This window comes from Haliotis asinina, chromosome 2 (genome assembly GCF_037392515.1).
Source record: "Haliotis asinina isolate JCU_RB_2024 chromosome 2, JCU_Hal_asi_v2, whole genome shotgun sequence".
NCBI classification, from domain to species: Eukaryota; Metazoa; Mollusca; class Gastropoda; order Lepetellida; family Haliotidae; genus Haliotis; species Haliotis asinina.
The window spans coordinates 94,359,627-94,387,217 of NC_090281.1; the positions used below are offsets into that span (position 1 = coordinate 94,359,627).

The 27,591-nt window shown below is 38.5% G+C and overlaps 1 protein-coding gene across 2 annotated transcripts; it reads left to right on the forward strand.

Moving 5' to 3' along the window:
- The first annotated feature begins 943 nt into the window (after nt 1-943).
- Nucleotides 944-27,369, forward strand: LOC137274631 (glutamate receptor-like). 2 transcript variants are annotated; one of them, XM_067807933.1, is made up of 17 exons: nt 944-1,307; nt 9,913-10,071; nt 11,170-11,418; nt 13,691-13,890; nt 15,287-15,340; nt 15,998-16,162; nt 16,555-16,716; nt 17,050-17,157; nt 18,224-18,328; nt 19,045-19,251; nt 19,789-20,141; nt 21,621-21,819; nt 22,775-23,022; nt 23,397-23,508; nt 24,296-24,433; nt 25,188-25,301; nt 26,089-27,369. In XM_067807933.1, the coding sequence occupies exons 1-17, from the start codon at nt 1,241-1,243 to the stop codon at nt 26,158-26,160; spliced, it is 2,712 nt and encodes a 903-aa protein (XP_067664034.1). In that variant the 5' UTR covers nt 944-1,240; the 3' UTR covers nt 26,161-27,369. The 2 variants fall into 2 exon arrangements, with proteins under 2 accessions (XP_067664034.1, XP_067664035.1); XM_067807934.1 differs by having other exon boundaries at nt 25,188-25,345; nt 26,089-26,177.
- The last annotated feature ends 222 nt before the right edge of the window (nt 27,370-27,591 follow it).

Here is a 27,591-nt window from a genome sequence, read left to right on the forward strand (position 1 = left end):
ATTAAAAAACCAAGTTCGTACCTGAAACGTTCCGTATGATTAATAAAGAGTGTTCCTAATGAATTATAAGTATTTGTTTGAAATACATTTCATAACATGAAAATATCACTACATTTACTTCTATTCACTGAATATATCCAATGCCATGTTGAACACATACCATCAAAGGAACATTTGTTTATGTTATGTAAAATGAATCTGCAGTTTTGAACCAATAAGTGCATGCCACAAAGAGGTCATTTGTGAAACATTTTATAGAAATTAGGATATAATGCTTGAAATGTTGAAGGGAAGATCTACCACAGAGTAAAAGGTACATATCATCAGTCAATCTGCTACATAATTGTCCCTGTAGTTGAAAGCAATTCAATGCAAATACCAGGGCCTAATGTAGTTTTGACGTCCTTACATTATTCTTTTACAAGCTACATTTATTATGCTATTTTGTAGCCAACGAACACGGAAATTAGGAAGAACGAACGCACAAGAACCCGAAAGAGCTGTTAGGGATTTTAATGATGGTAAGTTGTTTGTCCTAGCCATTCCCAAATGACAATTGCGTTTCGGAAAACGTTTGTCGTCACTCAACCTGCCAAATGTTTCGTTTTTACGCTACATGGGGTATGAATGCCTTAGAGAAAAGAAAGTTGTCAAACAGGCAGAACTTTATGGCATTTGAGTCAGGAATCCATGGTTTCCATTTCATCATTTCCACACCTCGCGTACTCCGATCACAAGAACTGTCTAAAAACGACATTAATATTTTATAGTTAACGGTTCGTACGGTAGTCAGGCCTGGGAGACTGACGAGGGAGATCCAATTTGCTTTCCAACGTGTCATGCGTTCCTCTTTGCCATAATGGAGAATGTTGGTGGCTGGATGGAGCACTCTTGGACTAAATTGATTATTTGTGCATCGCATACTCTCCGCGGATAATTTGCCAACTGATGGCTAGGTCTGTATCTGAAAAGCCTTTGTGCTTATGCTGAGACAAAATGTCTCTTCAAAAGTTGGATTCTGAATAAAGTCGCGTCCTTCTCCGGTCCATGGACGACCAAAAACAAAGAAATATGACAGCATCGAAGGTGCTTGGGTGATCGCGCCATCTAAAGCCTTGAAATCCCGAGGATTTGATCAGAGCATACCGATAGACTCTCGCAAACTCTCTTCTCGTCTCACTGTTGGCTACGCCGCCATATTGGCAGCGCTTCATAGGCCTCCAGTTCAGACTTTGACAAAATGTTTTCACTTTCAATTCTGTGGATTTTTCTTGCTGGAGCTGGGGCGAAATATCAGCTGCCTGTGGGTGAGTCAATAAGAAATCTAATTCATGTGTTTTCTTGGATCTAATGTAATGATGGTTCTATTCTCCGATAGGGAAATTATTATTTAATAGCATCATTAAAAGTTTGTCTCCATATTCGTGGAAATCCTTATAATCGTTTAATGTGATAATAGAATTACTGCAGCAGTTTCCAATTACAGCTATCCTTCTTGTATAATTGTTAATTGTTGTGTGTTCAACTGGTTCTTTCCATGATTGTGAAGGACCATCCCTTTCACTTCTGCAAAGAACGTTTGTCCTTTGGTTGAGACGAAGGAACGGTATATGTACATCATAAAGCTTGAATATGTCGGTATCTTATTTATTTATGTATTGGTGGGGGCACATAACGTTTGTGTAGAAATATTGTCCAATGTTTCCCTGTCACTGCAAACATTTGTTATGGTCCCCATATCACCTCTTCTAAACTATGGCATCACATTTTGCAGAATATGCATCAAAGAAGAAATATGTCATATTATTAACATACGTGGAAAAAACAAACATTTTGGTTGATAATGATTTATTACAGATGCTTACGGATATCAAACGGATTATCTGCCACAGAAATACTTTAATATAGGATACCCCGACACACTTGCATTTATATTTTCTATTTGCTGAGAGCCATAATAGTCCCCTAGATTATACTGAAATGATGTTTATGTTGAAGTCAAAACATTTAATGGAAGAAGGGAGATAACTCCAGTATGACTTCATGACTTCTGATGATATCAGATGTTTAACAGATTATTGATTTTACACATGTAACAGCTATTACTTGTGTCTGCGTCCTGCAGTAGTTTTACAAGAAATACATGTGTCTTAATATTAAATGCATGTTTGGAAATATGTTAAATGTATCAGTGATGCATTTGAACTTACGAACGTCAAATGAAATGCCACAACCTTCAAATTATTTTCAGAGGGATTTTGTAAAAATGTATTCGTTGTTGTGAAGACCATATAATGACCGCATGTTAAACATGCCATATTATTTGTATACAAAGCGTGCCATGGATACACTATATCATATTTTGGAGATATATTGGCTTTCGAACCAATTTCTTTACAAACAACATCATGCAGGTGTAATACTGCTGACACAAATATCTGCTCATGATACAGATACAATTGTACAGTCAGAGATTTCTTATGATTTTGTCAGTTCTATTTGCACTTATGATAATGGCAAGCTACCATGGTCATTATGAACACGTGTGCCTGTAGCTTAAGTGCTGTATTACATACAGCATTACATACACGCAGGTGCTACTAAAAATGTCAGCCTTAATTCGCCCAGTTAGCAAACACCTGACGTCTTCTCTTTTCCTCAGTGACTATCATGATATTCGGTTAAGAAACCACGGCTTTCATAAGTTACAATTTTCCAAGATACACAATGTGCTAGGATAAAAGCATTAAGTATTTTAAAAAAAATATGTCGTGATATACTTCATATGTCAGAGGAGACATCACCCTCAGTTCCATTGCTCTGCCTTCAACGTTGGACTCGCTGTCTTCAGAAATAGGACAGAATAATATAGCATAGGCTGTTCCTCCTTATTGTTACAAAAGTCTCATGCAGGGCTTTAGGCAATAGCCAAGATTTGGCCAAGCAGTTTTTTTGCTATTTCTACACGTTTCGCCATGCACAGATTATTTTTCCTAACACTGTATTGTTGAAACGAACTTCACTCATATCAGACTACTTGGAAGTTACTGATCGTTAAATTAGTTTTCAAAATTATGAGTCGTTTTTTTCTATCGACTTTGAAATTCGTAACAAGCTAGATTACCTAGAAGTGAAACGCAACAAGATCTAACATTATTACCAACTCTAACCTTTGACCTTTCTCATGTTCGTTCGACTAAAGATAAGAGTGTCATTTTGAAATAGTGACGTTTGTTTACTGTCATTATTTTGGCTTGAAAGGCGTATCTTGTTCCAAATGTCACGTTATCTTTGGTGAAAACATTTGTGCATTTTGAAAGGCTGTCAGATCTTCTACGAATGTTACGCGAAAGTAAAGTAGAATGAATCAACATAACGTTTTAAATTAAGAATACGACGAATATTGAAGCTCAGTGCACGTACAAGCATTCGGACCTTGAATCACAAGGTTTGATTCTTTTCATTTTCGAAGATGTGCATGTTTGGGAGGTATATTGTCAAAGCATAAATAGATGCCTATGACAGTGTGGTGGTTTATATATATAATAGATTTACGTTAATAATCAAATATACATGAACTGAGCTAGGGCTGAGACTTGATAAGCTTAGTGGCCAAGTCTACATGATAATAGCTGCGGTTTTTATACGGGAATGTGGGTACAAAAGCAAACAGGCGATACAGATTAAGTACAACACGGACACCCTACAAAAGGAATGCGACAGTTTTACAGAAACTGATAAAATACGTTCACGAACAGATAGCAAAATGGCATCAACAGCCGTGTGTCCAACAACCGATACACAGGCACACAGTAGACGTCCCTGTATGCAATTTCACCATGTGTGAAATACTTCCAACTAGCACCCTTTTCACTCTTCTTTAAATTCACTTCGTCCGTGTCCATGTATACAGGCACGATAGTTTTGTGTTCATGTTGTGTGTCTACAATAGATAAGCCCCCGAAAGCTAATATGAAAATGTAGTGAAACGTAACTCATTTTGTCAAAATATTAGCATACAAACAGGAAGCAGTTTCAAAACATCAGAGCCCGTGTTCATTTGCTTGCATTTAGAACGACTCAAGCTGCTTCCAATGTTACATCAGACTTGTAATCTACAGTGTAGAATCAAACTTGTGAAAAACAAGTCAAAGACATGCTTTACTTTGATGTAAAAAGAACTGCTCTTGAAGTTGGAAGGTTAAATGTTGAACCTTTTCTTAGGATGGCCCAGTGAGTTCACTTCAATCTTCTTCAATCTGGTAGGATTTGTATCTAATTTGACTGCGAAATTGCTGTACTTTGTGCAATCACGTATGACCCTGACTGTGAATCCGCGGATCACATTAAAGATCAACCTGAAGACGCCAGAGTTGCTTTACTGAAGCACCTGCTCGTTTAGTAAATAAATTTACTTGGGAACGAGAGCTTATCGGGACTCAAATACTTGCTTCAAAGAAATTTCGAAACAGTACGTTCTCCCCATTTGTGTGTTATTACGTGTCGAAGAATACATTGACACTTCCTCATGAGCATGAAGTTCGAATGAACGTTGTTACAAAAAAAAAACTATATCCGTTGGACAGTTACGTTTCCCATTGCATCTTAGATCACAAAGTGATATTAGCATATGTTAGATCGACATAGTCAAGATTTAATGTTATACGAACCCTAGTTAAATGCATAATATATAAGCGCATAGTATATGATATATATTTAACATATTAGTGCAAAAATCGCTGTGGAAATAGGTCTTGTATAAGAAAGCCATGAACTTAAAAACAAATATTGATTTACATTATATGGAAAACACAAATATATTTTTACGATTGATGTGAGAAACGTTCCAAACAAGGACCAGGGAGGCACAAGAATATTAGCTATGTCGGTATTTGTGTTCATTCACATTTCCATCTTCTTGTATATATTCTAATTTTAAAAAAGGTTTTAACCACCATCCCCACTAAAATAAAATAAAATAAAAAAAAATATGATAAAAGTATAGAGCAACAAACAATAAATAAACGTACATTTCTGCAATGTTGGGACAAACTGTATAAAAGATATAAGTGGATCTTGTCATAATGTATAAAGAAGACGTCAATTTAGGAAATATCATAAGCACGTGTCGCATTCTATATACATCTATCTTATCTAAAATATGACGTATTTTTGTGTAATCTGCGTGTAGGATATACGTTAAGCATTATTATTCCTGACTGGCGACATAAGATTAGATAGAATCGGGGTTGGTTCTAGTCGTTTCTCTATCCATTAGCGTTTTTGTTCATACAACAACGTCAAATACATGTTCAGGTCTGGATTTGCTGAGTCATGCATGAAGCGAAAATAATAGCTAATGTGTAAACTTGCTGAACAGACAACAACAAACTCAACTACCCCAACCGTACAAAAAAAGAACAAAATCCCACACAAAATGATAATATAATAATGCGCGAAAATTGATCGAATAAATATCCGGTTATGTATAATTTCATGTTATTATTCAGTAATTGCGTAATGATTTACATTGAGAACCATTAGAGTGCTTTGTGGAACTGATTTTAATTCTATGGAATGATCGCCTCAAACGGGAATATTATTCCATATTCATGACCATCCAGAAATCTAATAATTCAGCAGTATTTTCGCTGGATATTTTCGCCATTATGTGTGCGCCGATGTTTCCCTTTGTGCGAGGGTGCCACATCAACCAGTATCCCCTTGTGAAGACATTCTTGTTGGATAAAGACACACTGACCCCAAGCTCGCATCTTCACTACCGTCAAGAATATCGAGTGGATTACCACCGCCACACAAGGACAGACCCTCCAGGGCTCACTGCTTGTTAGCGCTCAGTCAAATTTTGCATGTTTGTATTTAACAATGGCTAACATCTCCTTACCGGCGATCTCGTATCTGTGCCTGTGTTGGGATTTAGAAGTCGTAATGATCACCTATAGGAGGTATTGATCTGACTATTTACACCAATTATGAGAGCCTAGGAGATCGATAATAAGGAAGGAGGGAAGACGGTTGGCTACCGTAGCGGTTTGTGCGCTGGGATTTAGCTCAGCTGGGAGTTGTTCAGTACCACGGAGAGTTTATTGCCTTCACTAGACGTGCTTGCTTGGAGAGTGGGAGGAATAGAACCTTTGGAATTTTATGGTCTTTTAGTAGAAAATAATTTGATTTCTATTCCGTATCCGAGATTCATTTCGTCTACGTCGTCCTCGGATGTGCAACCGGCGTTTTAATTTGATGTCGGAATGCTGTGAAAGTCCCCTCGACACTTAATTAGAAAAATCAGATGAGATCCTTTGGAACTAAGGACAAGTTTTGCTTTGAAGAAACACTTTTTCCTTGAACGTTTGTAAAATCCGCATCTTGGTGTCACTCAGCGAAATGCAATAAGACCCATATTTTTCAAATGATTATATTTGTAAATTAAATAAACCCAGTCCGATTGGCAAGGTCATCTGGAGGTTTGTGACTAGCCATGTGTGGTAAATCGTTCTGAAAATCAAGCAAAAAGCATCATCATTCTCAAACAATACACAAAGAATTCAAGGTCAAAATACCGTCATGATGTAGAAACCTAAAGTACTGTGGCACCATCGCGCCAACCTGGGAACCGTAAACCCACATGTCAGTGTAATGGAATACTAATAAGAACTCAATTATACATCTTTGCATTACTTCTAAGTCTCGAAAACTAATAACATGATTGTGGGAGCCATGTGTTCCTCGTCAGAAGACAAGAGCTGCTTTGGGACCGAGCATCATTAATCATTTGCATACCCTGGCTCTGGTCGATCTCAGCACTCAAGCTCGTCGTCCATTTGTCATGATCAGAGCGTTGCTTCCTGGGAATTAAGTCCTCTGGCATAACTTTATAACACAGCGTGTTTGATTTTAGCAGGAATATATTGATGCAGCTAATTTGATTTCTTGCTTTGTTTGCATCTCCGTCAAGCTGTGCAAAGAGTGTGTTGAATTTGTATTGATTTTCAATTTCAAATGAGTTGTCCAATTTCTTTTCTTTGTCTAATCAATGTCATGTACAGTCTGTTGTTTCTGGATTACGTATATACTTACAGGGAATCGGTGACATCTGGATGACGAGGCCATTTGTTATCCCAGATCATCATACGCATGGCACTGCGTAAAATGTATCCCCGTCCATTCATTATATTAAATCAAAGAAATCATTGAATTTCTGTGGTATTTTTAAATGAATCAGGTCCTGAATCTGTCTAGGGAAAAATAAATGTTTCAGTTTTAAAGCTTATGTTTTTGAAGATCCCTCTGGAAATTTGAGTGTATGTAAATATACGTTATGTCTTGAGAAGAATTGAAACAATGTAGGCATATGCCGCAATAGTTTGCCATGATTATTTCGTCTAGGAAACAGCATTCTTGAACGTTGTCCTTCGTGTATACTTCAGGCTCGCAGAAGTCGTGATGACATTACATCATCAGAAGAATGGAATAAGATATCATGCAGTTCGGTGAACTCATTAAGTAGTGCCTTGTCCTGTCTTACATCAGACATTCTAGAACACCGTCCACCCAAGACTGCAATGGATGCTACCTTTCATTGAAAGGTGAAGCTAGGCCCTCGATGTTAGAATGTGGCCTGGAGATGTTTTCGTAACTGGTATTTAAAAATCAATCTCCTGATGCCAGTTAGTATGTTTGCCAATCCCTTGCAGCTGCCATCAGACACATTTTATGTGTTACATTCAAAATGACCAGATCAACACCTATCTCTGGCATTTAGAAGTAAATGTCAAATCAAAAATATATTTTACACGACAGACTGGTTCCTAAATTAGGCATTCACTGTACAGATGATGCATTACACAGATATTGAACAGTCGAGGCCAATACAAATGGGGAAAGAATTCGACATGATTAGAAATTTGCCAGTTCTATATGAGTCATACTTTATTCAAAGTCTTAAAATCGTGTTTATGTTCTACTTCACGTGTTTACACGTACACGTTTATAAACGCAGTTTATATTTACTTTATAAACAAATCTAGCTTTTCGGTTCCAACAATCGTTTTAACGGGCTTCACCAAGCTCAATATATCATGCAAAATCATGATGGAGGCACTAATCGATAAGTCCCTTGAGAGGCGAGACTAGGCGATAACTGAGACTAGAAACTAATTATTCTTTGCCGAGGGAATTTAGTTCGGGTTAATCTTTGGCAAAGATAACGGGACTTCGCGGAATTTAATTTCAGTGTTCAGTGAATTGTAAATTGCCCTGCCTTATAACGACTGGAGGATCGTAGAATCACTCTCACACAAAGAATGATACCGGTAATTTGGATTTTATTTCATTCCGGTGTCTGCCCAAAGAATCTGAAGAAATATTACAGCTTTTTATCGCCATTTCGACTGCAGCAATCAATGCCTGTGATCAATATCTTTATTCTTGTCTAGCTCTAAGTCCGCCATTTAGCGAACCGTATGAATTATAGAAGATGGGGATACAGAAGAAACATTTACAACGTTGTACTTCATTTGATGAACTATTATTATTTTCTTTTAGAAATCTTGCAACTTGTCAGTTATGCACTATAAAACTATAAAACTAACCGAAAGGGAAATACTTTCATTGTTTGAAGTGAATGCACGTTCTGAAGTCATATGTGTAGAAGTGTGAATGAAAGGTGTGAACTTGTGAATGTCAGCTCATATACCAGAAAAGTACGAAAAGTTACAGGTTGAAGGTTGTTATTTTTCTGCAGACGTGAAGTGAGGGTGCGGATGCGGAACTTACGGATGTGTTGACTGTCCTCAGTGTTATCATGTGATGTGGGGTAGTGGGTAAATGGTTTCCAAGGAATGTAAAAGGTCGGTGGTTCGATCCCCTATCAGCCTGAGCCCAAAAGACGTGAAAGTGTGGTGTCTGTTTGTAAACAAGGCCGACTCTAAGTGTCGTGATGATCTTATACTGCAACATTGTATCTAACCTTACCTGTATTAACATAAATACGGGTACAAGCAAAGACTCATAGTTACCCAGATGTGCATTTGCGTCTCTACATTCGTTACACGCACGCAGATGCTCTTTGCTGACCACATTTCTACTCAATCATTGGTAATAGGTTTTGGGAATTCGAACTTGATTCCATGGAGTACTGATACAGCATATACGGTGGTAATTATCATTCAGTGTCTCACCAAAAACTAATAGCAATAATAAATAAAAAAGAAAAATAATTTCACTCACAATACCACTTTTCGATGCCATACACGATTTGGTGACGTAGTTTCGAAGTGAGTCTTTACCTTTCTTTCAAAAACATATTGATCAAATTACCTACAGTGTATTTCTAGACGTAGTGTGTAATCACCAAACTATTCACTTCATTCAGTCTATACGTGGATGTATTATACTTCAATGTATTGCTACACCATCGTGTGAACAGCCGTGCTATTGTTGGAGCGGTGTAAAACAGGACATGAAAACAAAACAAAAAGAAAACAAACATAATACTGCGCTACAAGGTTGGTAAATGGTAAGTATTAATGTTTTCAAGATGTTTTCACTGACCACCAGGCGAAAGTCTTCCCCTTTATGGCACGACATAATGCTATCATATCATGGGGATTTTACGTTCGCTTCTCATAATATTCGTTGTCTTACTTGTCCCAGTCATGTAAATAGGAATGTCATGGAAAACTCGCACTCTATTTTCAGTGACCCATAGGAATGACAGCATCAGGTTATGACTAGAGTCGACTCATCATACCATGCTTGCGTACTTATATCTGTGATGATATTTAGGTATTGCTATCGTAATGCACAAAAGGAGAGACACAAAAGAGTGTGTTTACGATTTTTTCGTCAAATGTATATATAGCTTAACATGTTTATTAATTTCTTTTGCAGGAATAGTCATCAACGAACCTGACATGAAGATAGCTTACGACTTCGCCACAGCACGGATAAATGAACAGAGCATGAATAACGGCAATGCGTATCGATGGCACCCTATATTAAATGACAATCTGACAGATATGAATGATAACTACAAGTTAAGCGAAACGTGTAAGTATATGGCGGGGTGTAAGTATATGGCGGGGGTGTACGTATATGGCGGGGTGTAAGTATATGGCGGGGTGTAAATTCAAAACAACACGACATGGTTTATATATTCTACATAAAATGGAAAATACAGTTACGATGTACGTTGATCCAGTGACCAGTTATTATGCGGCGTCGTGATCATGCGACGAACACCAGCTGGATGCTTAGTAATACTCATTATTTCACTTCATGTTATCAACAGTGCCATTATCAGGTGTTGAGTATTCCACAAAGGTTCATTATATTTTTGTACAGTGTAAGTGGTTGATTGTGTTTGTTTGACGTCTACTTTTAGTATTTGACTTCCCATATAGTGCGTAGGTACGGACAGGAAGGCTTTATAAAGTTGTACATTATCCGTGGTACGAGTAAGAATGGTCTAACAACTCGTTGAAGCAGTGGTTTAGTTAGGTCCTGGTTAGTCCGCTCGATGTAGGAAGACACCTGGAAGTGGTGCGAGACTTGGACGTTTACCGTTATATGTAGTCGTGTATGTAGAGAGTAATCTGTATTTTTCCAACTGTTGGTTGCATTTTCCTTTTGACACAACTATTCCATATGTTGAATATTTCCTGTAACGTGCAATTTCATGGTGCCTTTTAATCGTCAAAGTATTTGTTTCATAATCGTTTGTAATTAACATTCTTCTTTTTTACATTAAAGGAGACCCAGGCGCTATCATAGGTTCCTTCTTTGTTCCTTTACATTCGCATGATTTAGCACCCCGAAGTCATTATGTCTAAGATAAGAGTGACAGATTCTATGATATTTCCATTACCGAAACACGGCTTTGCGTCCAGGTACATATGTTTATCAACACAGAATGGATTCACAATGTCACTTATGATCAAGGGTGTTAACCTTGTTAGAAATTTCAATTTGTAAACCTTTTTCTGTTATCGTACCAATAGTACGATGAAGAAATCTGCATTTCCCTTTCAATTATGGTACTATTTAAAAACCATAAATGTTTACTGGGTACATTGTTGGTGTGAATTGTATTCAGTATTTCTTAAATAATGACGACTATTTTGTGCGACATGACATATTTTGTTTCAGTGTGTAATCTGATGAACAAAGGCGTAGCAGTGATTATTGGTGCCAACAACGCACAGTCGTTCAACACTATCCAGTCATTCAGCCAAGCCCTCAAAGTGCCTTATATCGTCCCAACTTCCACGAGATCTGAGCCATATGACTACTATCGTTATGAAATTTCCATGGCACCTCCCTTGGTTGATGCAGTGATCAAAGTTATTGACATTCTTTACTGGCAGAAAATATATTATGTGTATGACTCGGACGATGGTAAGTATGGCTTTAGAAGTTTGGTTGGATATGTCTTTGAAAATAACTTCTCGTAATGCGAGATGTTGGTACTTCTGCTTAAACCTGTTCTTACGCACTGGCTATTAAGGCAAAGCACTATTCGATATAGATCGATATACCGTCGTCAGCAAGAGTGAAAACAATATTTTGTGTTAAAGTTATTTTTACATTATACCGTAATGTCATAAAGGACCAGTCATGGTAAACAAATCTTTCTTCACTGATGTACACATACTGTTCTTAACTCGGTAATAGTTTTGGGGAACAGCAACCTCCCAAGTGAATAGGGATCGAAATAGAAATCGTAGTCCAAAACGATTCGCCTACACTGTTCGTATTTCAGGAGCGGACGACGTATCGTCTAAAAACCCAAAGACAATGGCAATATGTACTTGTAGTCACCGCTTGGTAATTTTCCAAATCGAACATACGCAGCCGAAAATGCAAGAATAAATCACGAGTGAGATTAAAAACGACATATGCCTTTTCAGCGAACATGTCATGACAGAATTGTATTTACGATTCCCATCAGGATTTTACAATCAATTTCGTCAGTCAGAATTGGAACCACTAGGTAACGACACAAGAGACGCTGTGGGAACCTCTCCAGACATGCCTTCAAATATTAACAGTCAGAATTAGCCCGATTAAAGCGTCAAGAAGACTTCAATTACGTTGACCCCAAGGACAAGGATTACACATTCTGTTTGATATGTAGCGAAGAACCCTCTTAACTCTTACCCTCTACTGTGATTGACGAGTTTGAGTCGACACATTGCAAGCTTGCAGGAGTCGTTTAAGTCACGTACGTCATGAAGATTAAGATATAGACTCATATCAAAGGCAGTATTGGCAAAACATTCCCTCTTTGAAGTTAATGATTATGATCAATTTAACAAATGTGACAAATCAAAGTAAAATATATAGGCAGATTGCTCACGAAAACAAAAAAAAAATGTAAAATTATTGTAAAGTACAAGTCATGTGCCCCTCGCTTCATTTGCCATTCCTCAAGGCTATTCCAAACTCCCTTCATGCGTAATGGCTCTATGTCTGTCTACAATTCTTTTGTTCATCACAGTTCAAAGTCTGTTCTATCATTGTGTCATTCCTCCAGGTCTGTGTGCTGTTTCTTCAAGTATCATTTCTCTTGACCGCCGTATAATCACGACAGACAGACACCCATTATATGTACGCCTCACGGATGTAGATCACAAGACGGAATCGTATTTGTCATGCAGGACAATACAATATAGATATTCCTTATATCAAGCGTTGTTGTATCACACATCCATTCTAATGAGAGAAAAAAATACTCACTATGTGATATTACATATGAATAACCATCTCATGGAACCGTCATCTCGGTTACTTTCCACTGCTACAATGCAACCTCAATCTGGTTCATTCATTAAGGCTAATTCACTGCGTGGCGTTCATGTTAGTCAATGCAGAATTCAATCACGTATCCTTCATTTTGATAATGAACATTTTCACCATATGTTGTGAATTTGGGCAAATGCAAAATTTCTCCACGTGTCGTTCATCTAAAGCAGTACCTTATTCATAAAATATTGTTCCTATGCGTCAGTGTGTAATTTATCATGGGTCTTTCATTTAACTAGGAAGTAGTTCATCATGTGCTGTTCATCTAAACCAGTGTATACTTCATTACGTGCTGTTCATCTGGGCCAGTGTGTAATTCACTATAGGTGGTTCATCAGGGTCAGTGTGTAGTTCTCTATAGGTGGTTCATAAGTGTCAGGATGCAATTCACTGTAGGTGGTTCATTAGGGTCAGTGTGTAATTCACCATAGGTCGTTCATCAGAATGGTACTCACCTCGTGTCTTTCGCCATGTCAATGTGTGATTCACCATAGGTTGTTGTGAGGGTCAGTGTGTAAATTCACTCTAAGTGGTTCATCGGGGTCAGTCTATGGTTTGTCAGTGTCAGTGTGCAATTCACTATCGGTCGTTCATCAGTTCAGTGTGTAATTCAGCATAGATCGTTCATCAAGTCTGTGTGTAATTCACCATAGGTCATTCATGAGCATCAGTGTGTAATTCACTATATGGCGTCCATCAGGGTCAGTGTGTAATTCACTATAGGTCGTTCATCAGGGCCAGTGTGTAATGGACCTGAAATTCACCTCGTGCCATTCACCTGGGCCAGTGTAACAAGTAACCATGTGTCAGTCATTGTATCAACCCGTCTTGCACGAGCAAAATAAATCATGTGTTATGTTTCTAGGTTTATGGCGTCTACAGAAGTTGTATAACCACATCCAAGAACGCAAGTTCCCCCGAGTGCTGGACGCTTTCCGGATACGTGATGTTGACAATTCCTACGACTTGCTTCGTCACCTTGATTACAAGGACGAGGAAGATTCATTACGTAGAATCGTCCTTGACCTTTCGTCGACTAGTGCCTACCAGAAGATTCTTACCCAGGTCTGTTCTCGACACTTCAACGGTCCACAACATAGTTCTTGTAATGACTGTAATAAAACTGAACTAACAAGAATGTTATTTCCCTGTGCCCGGTCATAGAAGATGGCTGTTGGTGGTGTTGCAAGTTGTTGATATGTGGTATGTGTGAGGCCTGTGCAGTGGATGGAATGGTGTGTGTAACTCACCACAGATGATGTAATGTGGTGTGAGTGATGTATGGGCGCTTTGATGTGTAAGTGATGTGTGCGTGTGGTGGGAGTGATGTGTGGGTGGTATGTCGTGGTGTGAGTGATGAGTGTGTGCTGTGGCGTGGTGTGCGTGGTATGTGGGTGCTGTGATGTAGTGTTAGTGATGAATGTGTGCTCTGCTGTGATGTGTGTGCTGTGATGTGGTGTGCATCGTGTGTGTGCATGCTGTGGTGTGAGTGATGTGTGGCTGCTGTAATGTGGTGTGGGTGATCTGTGGGGACTGCAATGTGGACAGTGATGTGAGATGTGATGTGCTGTGAGCAACATGTGATGTATGAGAGATGTCTGTGAGTGTTGTAACGTGGTGTGAGTGATGTGTGGGTGTTGTAATGTGGTATGAGAGATGTGTGTGGGTGCTGTAATGTGGTGTGATGTGAGGTGTAAGAGATATGTGAGTGTTGTGATGCGGTGTTAGTGAAGTGTGTGTGAGTCATATGCAGGTGTTGTGATGTTATGTGAGTGCATGTGTGATATAGTGTGATCTGTGATAAGGTGTGCGTGAGGCGTTGTGGGCGTTGTGACGTGTTATTGGTATGTGATATGGCGTGAGTAGTGTGTGAGTGATGTGCAGGTGTTGTAATGTGGTATGAGAGATGCATGTGGGTTCTGTAATGTGGTGTGATGTGAGGTGTAAGTGATGTGGACTGAGTGTTGTCAGTGAAGTGTGTGGGTGTGTGTGTAGTGCCGTGGTGTGTGTGATGTATTCTGATGCTGTGTGCGTGATGTTGTGTGAGTGATGTGTGGGTGTTGTGATGCATGTGATGTGAGTGCTGTGACGTAGTGAGAGTGCTGTGTTATATGATGTGATCTGTGATGTTGTGTGAGTGATGTGTGGGTTTTGTGACGTAATGCGAATTATGTGGGGTTAGTTGTGTGTTATGTGGTGTGAGTGATGTGATGTGGCGAGAGTGATGTGGAGTGAGTGATGTTTGATGTGGTGTGAGGTTGTTTGGACAGTGCTGATGTGGGTCACATGGTGAGAAGTTTTGTTGATTTGGTTGAAATGTGAGAGAATGTGAGACTGGACAGGTGGCCGAGCTGGTTTGATGATCGCATTCAAGTGACTTTACTTGTCTAACCAAACCATACTGTGTAACGAACGTCGACTGTTGTCTTCCTTACATGAGTGAATGAATTGTCTGTTCCAGATTATAGATGTTGGAATGAACAGAGAAAACTACCACTATATCCTAGCCAGTCTGGTGAGCGGCATCGACTTCGATCTTCTATGATCTTGACAACACAAGACCTTCATTATTAGTTAATGAACACTTTTGAGGCTTACTGTAAGCCAGACTCTCCAAAACAGCCTGAAAGTATATACAAGTATAGCATTTGACAGTTTGACGTAGTTGTTAGGATATGTTCCGATATGATTGTCAGTGAATGCGTGGTATTAACAACATTCAGTCTCAGGTCAGATAATAGCTGCTGAACATATTTTGTACATATATTTGAAGGCCATCGTAGCTTCGTATTGATTTAGCTTTATTGTGACGATTACAGAAGGACATATTTACATGAAATATTGATGGCACGCTTCGTATCAACACGTAAACAAATACATTTACGTGTAAAATTATTAATCGTTTGAGTCTTCCAGAGCCAAATACTGTTACCGGGTATCACCCTTTCGGTGGGGTTCTTATGCACATTGGTATCGTTAACTGTGTGTCCATTGATATACATATGGCATCGTTGATATTTTCAGTGATAAGCTGAAAAGACACAGTCTCGACAAATATTTTCGTTTTACAAGTTGTACGTTTTGAAGAGACCCATTCCATAAACCACAAACGAATAATTGTGCTCATAAATACATTTTTTTCTAAATTTTTAAATGTGTTTTATTTTTTCAGACCGCCTATGACTTGAATAATCAAAATTTCTTTGATGTATTTAAATACGGAGGTGTAAACATAACAGCCTTTAAAATCATACAAGATACAAGTGATGTGTATAAAAAAGCTGAGCAGTTGTGGAGACAGCGCAAATCGTACTACCCGGATCTCTTCCCTTTATCGGTAGGTTCTGAGGACAGTTACACAGTCTCCATTCCCAGGTTCATCTTGGACACGATTACATCAGTTGAGTCGTCCTGACTCACTTTCCTTTGACTCACACGCCGAGCTGAAACTGAACAGAAAACTTATTTTAGTTGTTAACAGTTATGCACCTAAAGATTACCATATTCCACAGTCTTCATATCTCAAACTGCACAAAGCCTGTTTGACGAGAACCTTTTAATCTTCTGTTTACTGTGTGTTTACATGGTCACTGGGCGTATGATTCTCAGGCATCAATGTACCCTTTCTGTGAAAACAGCAAACATAAGTGATAATCATATGGTTATACTATATGTTAATAAATTATGGCTGTAAAGGTTGACTTGCCCACACGTGCGATATTTCTTCAGACAGAGGCAGCCTTGCTTCTAGACACTGTAGCAGCTGTGTACAAGTCGCTGCAAATAGGTGCCCTCCGGACCAAGCATGGTGGTGTGGACAGAGTGCATTGTAGGAACCCCGGCCATTCAAAGTCGGAGAATGGACCACGTGTCCGTGATCAGATAATACAAGTACGTATGTATATACCAGCAGGAGCTCATTTGTGAGATTGTGATAAGCCGCCATTTGATTGGAAACCATGCGGTAGTGACTGTCACATGAGTGGTTACAAGAGCTTGCATATTAAACCAATAACAACGGGGCGTGATTCCAGTAAGACATTGAACAACAGAAGCTAAACAAAGGTTCTCTCGACAGTAATTGCCTGTGTACTTCTTAATCTATCTGAACATCAGATATCTCTTGAATCTATCTCCTAAATAATTATCATACGCTTACAAATATGCAAATAAGCTACATCAGCCATAGGTGTATTCTAAAAGTCATTTGTTTGTATTTTACAGTCATCATTTAATGGACTAACAGGAGGTGTTGGATTCGATAATCAGGGAATGAGAAGCGACTTTAAGATTGACGTGTATGAACTAACCCACAAGAAAGACTTTACGCAGGTAAATATACCTCATGATACAGTATTAAAACAAATGCAAACATATATGGATCATTTTCAAATTGGTTAATAGTTGATAATGACCAGAATTTGATTTACACCAACTCCGCTTTGTACGAACTGGTTTCCAGGTATATCGCGGATTGTCCGCCTAATGCAGAAGTGATAGAGACAGGAGACTCAGAATGATTCTGTAATATGCTTTTTAAAACTTGCGGAGGGGCACGAGTGGCCCGAGAGCAATTCGCACAGCAGGATGTTGTATACAGAGGAGGTTTAGCAGAATATCCGCCATTTTGTTTTCATGATATCACAAGTCTGTGACCTTTGTGAGACCTAATCAATATGGACTGTTTAACCCTTCAGCCCAACCCCTTTAGATTAGTCCCCTTTATGCCCAGGTGTGTGATCTTGCGGTTGACAGTAATATCTGTCAGCTTGCGTTATCACGTATCACACAGTTGTGTGACCGGGTGTATACCTCGAGTTAGTTTCAAGGTATCTGGAGCGAAATGAGGACCAGTATCTCCATCCCCGGTGAATCAATATTAGTGGGCCATTCAGAAATTATGTTCAATAATTTTATGAGGGGTATGTTCACACAGCAAAACTTTCATTGAATTTTATAGAATTAATAATTTTATAAAACCTTCTATATGAGGGGAATGTATCTGCCAGTCAAAGCGCATTTTATTAAATCAATATATACATATACATAAAAATTATATATATATGGGGACACTAAACGATTGTAGCAAATAAATGTGTACTCCGAGTCCATTGTCCCCAACTTTCGTATCTGGAGCCTGTGATGTGCTGTTTTATTGGCACGGTAGATAGTAGTTGGAAGGAAACAACGTGAATGTGACTTTTTCACTTACAATTTATCGAAAATGACAGCACCAAGGGTTGAGATGATATGTTATACGATTCACTAAAGACGTCTCACCCAATCACAAAATATCAATAGATAACGCAAGCACACCTTACCTTGCTTTGGGGTATATAGCAGCATCTACTTAATCCACACGTCATACCTATCATCTCATATGATTATTATTTTACAGAAACATTCGTGGAACAGAAGAGAGCTGTATGCAGTGAACGAGACGCTCTATAAACCTAGAAATGATTCAGCTAAAAACAGAACACAGATGGTCACCACGATCATGGTAAGAACAATACATTGTCATACAAATTGTCATACCAGTTAACCATTAACCAGTTACCTTTCGACGGGAATGTGTCATATGTCATGCACATTTATGTCTACAAACAATTCTTGCAAAACAAATGTTTGGTTTAACCCTCTGTAAGTAACCCGAAAGTCTTTTGTTATGTAAACAATCTAGTCTTTGGCAAGACAGTCCGGTTATTGACATCATTAGCATCCATCTACACAATTGGGATACGACGTCATGTGTCCACAAATGCGGCCACCCGATTGTAAGCATGAGGTGTTGCAGATCAATTCTAACGTCATCCAAAGTGCCAAATGCCAATGACAACTTCATAATTATTGTCACTGCTTTATTGCGTTTGATGACCAGTGGAATCAGTTTCGTCAGACTATCAGGGTTGTTTCATTTGTAGCATTTTGTATGTTATGTATTTTATAATTGTCTTCTCTTCTTGGCAAACACCAGTTGAGATAAATAAGGTCCAAGACTATAGAGTGCTACAACATGCTTCAGATGAAAGTAGTATTTGGAAGACCAAAATCATATCTGCTACCCGTTTTCTTAGCTAACCCCTATAGCTAGAACCGATACTGACACGGACGTTTATCTGTGTGATGACACAGGTTAAGAACGCCGAAGAAAACGCTGAAGCTTGCTAATCAGTCCTGGAGAGGAAAACCATTGATAATTAATTAATATTTTTTCAGGTATCGCCATTTGTAATGATGAAAAAAATTACAAACGGTGAGCCTCTAGTCGGCGACAATAAATATGAAGGTTACTGCATTGACCTCATACGCCTGGTCGCCAAACAAGCCAATTTTGACTATAAGATAAACATCGCTGACGACTATGGAAGAAAGAATGAAAAAACTGGTCAGTGGTCAGGCATGGTTGGAGAACTTATCAATGGTGTAAGTGTCAGTTTAGTCAATTCATTGGTCGAGACAACTCCGTTATATCACTGCTGGAAGGAACGTTAAACCTCACTCACTCACTGGAACAAAAAGTACAATTTCTTTAATATCTGGGTTCGTTGAAAGTGCACTACCTTTGGAGCATGAATATTTACGTGATTTGATTAATGAGACCTATTTTGTGGTCAAATATGATCCGTATAACGTTTCTTTCAGTGGAACACTGCCTTATAATACTAGAATGTTTCCTCAGTGCAGATCAAACACGCTGTAGGTTGAATCCTTTCTTAATACGGAAGAGACGTGCGATGTGCATTGATTAAGTAAGCAAAGGGCATCATATTATGAAATAAAGGACATCCTATCATCAGATATGATGTAGAATGACATAAGAAAAAAAAAAGCAAGTTGAGATCAAAAGTGTTATGAAAGTCAGTTGCTGTTAAAAGATATATCAAGTGAAGAAAGTATGAACGAGGTGTCACTTAACTTTCATTTTATAAAATCCCGTATTATTCATTTATGTACCCACAGTCACGGCAGATTGCTGTAGCGCCTCTGACTATCACTGAAGATCGGGAGAGGGTAGTGGACTTCTCCAAGCCTTTCATGAACACAGGAATCAGCATCATGATCAAGAAACCCGATAAAGTGAAACCAGGCGTCTTCTCCTTCATGGAACCGTTGGACAGATATGTCTGGCTGTGCATAGCTGTCGGGTTCCTGAGCGTCAGCTTTGTACTCTTCTTCGTTGGCCGCTTCAGCCCTTTCGAATGGACTGTGGATGGCAATGGGAAGAAAGAAGCCAACAATACCTTCACTATTTCCAACACAATGTGGTTCTCTCTGGGAGCTTTGATGCAGCAAGGGTCTGATATATCTCCAAGGTTGGTGGCCCCGGGCTTATTGTTGAAAATGGTCATTTTTCTTCTATTAAATCTGGACAAATACCGAGTGGGTACGTTAGTACATCAACGAAAATGGAATACTTGGTGTTCTGTAACTAATCTGATATTATCAATATTAGGTCTTATTAGTTTTACACACATATACAGTCCATTGTACGATTCGGAGTGATTCATGCGCATATTCTATGCACAAGCATCAAATACCTTGCCTTCACTAAAGGTTAGCGTCTCCTGACCTGCTTGTGACATCTGTTTCAAACACCCTTAGAGGCAAGCCAATCGTTCACCTTTAGCAGACATGGTATCATGTAGTACACGTCCGAATGGAAAACCTCATCGGAAATGTGTTTTATCGCTCCTGAAAATGTGCTTCACATAACTGTCGAAAACACTGTTTTAACGGTTTTACAAAGATCTTGCTCATAATCCACGTGGCCATTATATCGCATCACTAGCTGACCCCAAACCATGATATCGAGGCAAATGTACACCATTAAGAGGCTTTATAATGCACATCGCATTCTTTCACCTACACTAGTCGTTTTCGTCTGCATCATATGTGCATCGATATCTAGATCTTAAAAATCCTACATTGTGTACTCAAAGCATCTGAAAGCATGATAACCCCGAGGGATTGAAACCAACTCCGATTAACAGCTGAAGTAATATCCCAACGAAGAAAAACGACCATTGACTATTGTAACTGTATATGTTAAGTGCCCGATCATCTTAAGGCCGCTTGATGTTGGGTCTTCCCGCCCAGTTTACATATTTCAGTCATCCAAGAATCAATCTTGGAGATATATCAGTGCTTGGATGCATGACCTGTCCCATTTTGTTGTCATTCGCATTTAACTTATGTTCTTTTTATTTCCAATATCCCTCAGACCATTTTACACCATTCGGTTCAATGCATGCTACCCACCCGCAAATCAGTAATGTTATGAAAATGCTTGATTTTTTATAGAGCATGCTAAACAGATATTTCCATAGGAATTCCGGGGTTAAACTGCACATAGGCAAAACTATGCTTGTACGAACCGACACAACAGATTGGATGGTTAGGCTCGGTGACGTGGTTAACAACTGATCAATGCGAGTCTTGTTCCGTTTTATATTATGCACAGCTAGAATATTGTCCGAAATGACCACAGCAGCAATGAAGAATGCTTACGAAACATTCATAAAACTCAGTAAGAATCGTGTGGTGTCCAAACGTCAAAGTGTTCATCTGGTTTGATTACCACACACCGTGTCAAGACGCTGATCATGAAGTCGGAAGTTTTAAGTATTGGTCAATATGCTTTAAACGATAGTTAATGAAAAAAGTCGCTTGATAGATCTGTAGAGTTTCCTTTTAACTTGCTTTACCCTAACTGCATGGCGATGCCCGCCCTTCACCCATATCACTCTTGTCAGTTGCTGCTGATGTTTGGCTAACCATGCAGTGTATTGTAGGTCTCTATCTGGACGGGTGATCGGCAGCGCCTGGTGGTTCTTCACTCTTATCATAATATCTTCCTACACAGCTAATTTAGCAGCCTTCTTGACTATTGAGAAGATGTTAACGCCTATTGATTCCGCAGATGATTTAGTCAATCAGAAAGAGATCAAATATGGAACGTTAAAAACAGGAACCTCGTGGGAATTCTTTAAGGTAAGAATATGTTTGGTTTAAAAAGTAATAACTTGAAGGGTTTTATGACTAAGATGGGTAATAGTCTTTTCGGTAATAAGATTTAGCGTAATGCTAGAATTGTGTATGAATAGTTTGTGGTTGAATATTACAGACGTAAAACGGGACATTCAAGTCAAGCGAAACATTGTTACGAAGGTGTCTAAAATGGATCGCAGACAATTGAAAGGTGTGGCAAAGTGTCGCTGTTTTGCCTCAATGTATTGACCAACTGCCACCCTCAATCAAACCACCGCCATGTAGCTGAAAAATGTTACGAAGAAAATACAGATAATTAAAACTTGCCAAGTGATCATCAACTATTATAGAACTCTATTCGATAATAAGGAATCTGATTTATATTGAGCAGAGTGAATTACAGGTTCATAGCATTGCTTTGGGTGTACACATAATAGGTAATTTGGACCTTGATTAAGGGAAATGTTGCTGGGAAATGGTTACTCAATACTGTCCTTAAATGCCACACCACTTTGACATCGCCATCGTAACCACGTGACGTATTGTTACTGTGCTGCAATGTAAGATTGGATTAATAAAACGCTGTTTGTAACATGTATTCCCGTCTTCATGCCAGTTGGAACATATATAGAAATGTGTCAATACCCAGAAGTAATCTCTACGTCTATTCTGGGTTATGAATCTGCCATTTGCCATAAAATACTTGCGTATGACTGGCCAGTGAAGATCCGAGTTAGAACTGATCTTCTCTAACCCATGCTTGTCGCAAGAGGCGCCTAACAGAATGGTAAGGCTCGTTGACTTGATTGACACATATCTGCGTATACCAATCGTGTAGATCGGTGCCCATGTGGTTGATCACTGGATTATCTGGTCCAGACACGATTATTTACAGATCGCAGCTTTAAACAACAAGCAATCAGTCCTTACGACTGACTGTTGTCTCACGTTTTTGCAGGACTCAGAAGTCCAGGTTTTCAGGCAAATGTACGAGACAATGGAGGCTAATAAAATCGAAGTCTTGCTGAGTGACGTCGAGCTTGGGGTGGAGAAGGTTAGGAAGTCAAAAGGGAAGTACGCGTTTATGCTGGAGTCTTCGATGAACGATTTCCACAGTCAACAAGAACCCTGTGACACGATGAAAGTTGGCGACAACTTGGATAACAAAGGCTACGGGATAGCAACTCGTATTGGATATCCTTTAAGGTGAAGTCCTCTAGCGAAATATATGTTTAGAAGAGGCTTTATGCTTTTATTGTGTGAAGGGAATTCTTCGTTGGCCGAATCGTAATATAATTATTCTGATATATAGTTAATCTGAACGCACTGTATATATGTTTTCCAGAATGAGCTATATTGCTGATATATAGTTATCCGGAATGAATGATACTGCTGATATTTAGATCACGTGTATCATAACGCTGAATGAAGCTTAACTGTGAAATACATTGTATATTTATTCCGAGTGACATTGATCTATTTTGTTCTAACTGAATCCTGTAGCTTCCAGGGATGATTGTGATCGATTGAACAATATTGTTGATGATTCATATTAGTAATCAATATTTTTCTTTTTGCAGAGATGAAATCAATATTGCCGTGCTTGAGCTGAGAGAGATCGGAGAACTCCACAAACTCAGAAGAAAATGGTGGTATGACAAGGGTAAATGTGGAGACGTTGATGGATCAAAGGTAAATATCTCAGTAACATTAAATTACTGAAGAATAGCTACCATTTTACTTGAAACGTGTAACGGAAGCACATTCCTACATGCGTGTATGCCACTACTGATCTTTACCCACTTTCATCTCAATCAAACGTCTACAGGTACTTATTCTTGTATCCATGGCTTACGAAACTATTTTGGAGACAAAGTCTGAACACAAGGAATGCAAAACTTTCATAAAACGCACTGCAGTTTATACTTGGATAGTTACATACTTTCTCCTTTGTTTCCTTTAATGACAGTATCATGCTGCTATCATATATCATATGTTATTTGTGTATGCCTCATTTCACCTTTCATGTACATTATCGTAAATATAAATAATGTTCATGAAATAATTGGATGTGCATGTTTTCAAAAAAGAAATAAAAATCCCATTTACTTCAAACAAGAGATAGTATTTATTATCGCTTGCTGCCTTTACTCATGTCAGCAATAAGCTTTCTTCATTTTACCCCTAACAGATCACTGATTTAATTAAGACGCCTTTGCTCAATGTATAACACTAGGGTTTAGGGCAATCCAGGAGGGATGTATTGTGCCATATTTTTCCTCGGTTCTGTAATTTTCGGTTAAGAGTCGCCGCCCTTTGTCTTGCCAGGATTCAAGAATATGACTTATCACAATCTGAAGCTGGTCCATGGCTGTCACCGACATGGTCTTTGCACTGGTACTTAGGCTTATCCTCACCTGCAGGTGTAAAGCTGCGACACGCTTTGATGTTGTAACGATCGTAAATACTTACTTTTCAGGACGCTACCCAGAGCGCTCTGACGTTGAGCAATGTATCAGGAATCTTCCACATCCTTATCGGGGGACTCGTCCTGGCAATGATTACGTCATCTTTGGAATATTTAGCGCAGAAAAAATTAAAAGCAAACCGTGCCAAGGTAACTCTTAAAAAGAACATTTTATACATGTGTGCATGCTTTGCAAATCATACCATCTCGACACTCTCTGGTCTGGTTCTGATATTTTATTAAATTCTCTTCAAAATAATTTAACAGAATGTTATGATCCGGGTTTTAAAAAACTGTAATGTGATCACATAGGTTCTTGTGTTTCATTTTCCAGGCATATTTCTACAAGCGCTAGTGATCTTATAGGTTGATAATGCGTACGACTGAGAGCATTGACGACAAGAAAGTATATGGCAGAAACCAGAGAAAAAATTTATTCCAAACATTACGTGCTTGTGTTTCACAATTACCGCTTAATCGATGACGAAGCCTGTAAGTGAATAGCAGAAATTAGCGAAAAGTGCGATTTTCACAGTAGTGCGAGTAATTTCCCCGGTAAAGAAATGTATCTCGACTTTATCCATGGTAAATATATATCCTTTGGGAGCCCAGTGGTTACAGCCTTCGATTCTCTCGCTGAGGGATCATGTTCGATTCGCCACACATATGCCATTTGGGTTTTTATTGTATCTAAGATCTGGTACCATCCACCGATTTTCATTCATATATCCATATAATTGTATTTGCCCAGGATAAAACTGACTTTTTAAATTATGTCTCTGCCGTGAGATTGGTTTGATATTGTGATTGTGGACGTAAAACTTTACTCACTCAGTCCCACATAAACCCTGTTTATATGTCATGACCACACTGTTCCTACTTTTGCCAATGGAATCTTTTTCAGGAAAATGCCAAAACACAAGCACGTACAAATGCAAACCAAAACCCAGTGAGAAGGGAAAACTTTGAATCCTTTAACGCTGGCGCTGCATTTTCTCCTGAACAGGAGAACGGAGGGGTACTGTTTCGTCAATGACGTGTTTGATACAAGGCAAACAAAAGGTGCGTCAACGTCAACAGATTTGCATTAGTCATAGACGGCAAATAAACTCTGATATTTATGTCACTGCTATTTTCTACAAGAGGTACTACTCATATCATCTCAATTAGACGTTCAAGAAGAAGCGTCGTCAGTTTTATTCATGCAAATCTATTGACTTGATGCTCGTTATTTTCCTTCTATCAAACAACTCATTTCAATCCTTTATTTTGTGGGTTTACATCTTGTATTTCATATCGTATCATATTCAAATAATTATTTAAAACATCGTGTCTTGCTGATAAATGCATTTGTGTGTCCAAATCATGTCTTTTCTCGTCTTTATATTCATCTCATCTGCTCTCTCAAACTTTTTCCGCCGCTGTATAGCTGGAATATTGCTGAGTGCGGCGTAAACCTAAACTCACTCACTCATAAACTTTTTAGTTTGATTTAATGTAATTATTCATCCATACCACGCAAACGTTTCAAGTAACATAGATTGATTGAAGCAGTAACAGTATAGGAAATGACCATATGTTAAAAATAATGAATTATCCATACCTTTGGTCAATTTGTCAGTCCAAAATCTACAGTGTTCTTTGAAAGTTCAGCATAAGATTTGCCTAAAACAACTAGAAGTTTAATATGTATACAAACATTAGGATCTAAAGTATTGCTACCTACGTGGTCTTTTTCTGAACGAATTTCGTGTGTGCAATCAATGTATTTCACAGCGTGAAGGATGCTGACTCTTCTGTTTCAGTACCACTTTGCACCAGCTGGGCAGCTCATTACCTTTGAGAGTCCACCGAAGGGTAACCAAACGGAAATCTAATCTGAACATATCACAAACTGCCAAACTATTCCAGTGAAGTTCTCTGTTCTTTGATGAATGGACAATGTATGATTCTTCCAGCAACTACTTTCTGATGAATTCAGTGCTATTAAATTCGCACGATCCTTTTCACTGAACAAGGGATGATGATGATGATGATGTTTCATGAGTCTTTTCAACACTAGGGTCAAAGAGATATTTCTTATGCTGATAACCTTGCTGGATACTTTTTACAACAAAAATGTCAACGCAAGTCAAAAATGGGAAGACATGAGTGACAATATAAATGTACCTTTGTGACATGTGACACTTATTTAAAATTACATGAGCATTTAGACCATGTTTTAAGTGGATCTGGTGTTAACGCAGACTGGATGCAATCATTGTTTCCACAAATCATGTCATTCAATAAGGCGAAAAGAGAGGGACACTTTTCTTTGATGGGTTTTCAAAGGCAGGCACTTTACACCGTGCATTATCATGAACTAGAGACTTCAGATTAGTGCTATTCAGTCACACATTCCTGCACTTGTCCACATTTCCATGTGTGTATAGTTCATCTGTATCATGGTATATGTGTTATTCATTCTTCCAGTGCTTAACTGTTTTGTTATGTAACACTGTGATAACTTGACACGTTTTGTTCAACACATCCAATGGTTTATTGAAATCTCTACTCTCTGCGGGTGTTGTCCTGTTAACATTCACATAAATGCACAACCCACTGGTTCTTTCAGCGTCAGAAATACCAAGGTGTCGAAATTCTGCATTTGTGACATTTATAGATAATTGTTGAAACCATCGAAGACAGACTCGGAAAATCGCTTTAAGACATATACATGAAGCCAATGATTTGCCTATAAGGTTTTGATGGATCTCCAAAATAATTATGACACATCTAAGTCATTACCCACAGGTATAATCCGAGCATGTATTGTATTTAGAGTCTGCATTTGTAAATAATATGTACAGATGCCCTGTTGATATATTTTATACCGGAATCATCCAAAGATGGTCAGTTGCAAAGGAAATCATTTGTGTTTGTGTTGTAGTTTAGTTGTTGTGTTTGACCTCCACTGTAAATACCATCTGTATTACTTGTGTCCAAACTGTACTGCACAGCGCTGATGTGTTTTTGACTTGTCGGTAGTGATATTTATATTAGATTAATTTGTTTTGCATTAAATAGTATTAAAACGAATTTTATACAACATGTGTCTCCCTCTTCAATCGATATTTTCTGACATTATATTTCATAATACATCCATAATGCATGATATACATGAAAGTAATTATTAGAGGGAAACGAGCTGACTAAAACGTTCGATTTGTGCATAAATGAATGTGAAACTCGTTTCTGGTGTACCCCGCCGTAATATCGTTGGAATACTGCTAAAACCGGACTCAGTGTTGCTTGATGGATTGCATCCA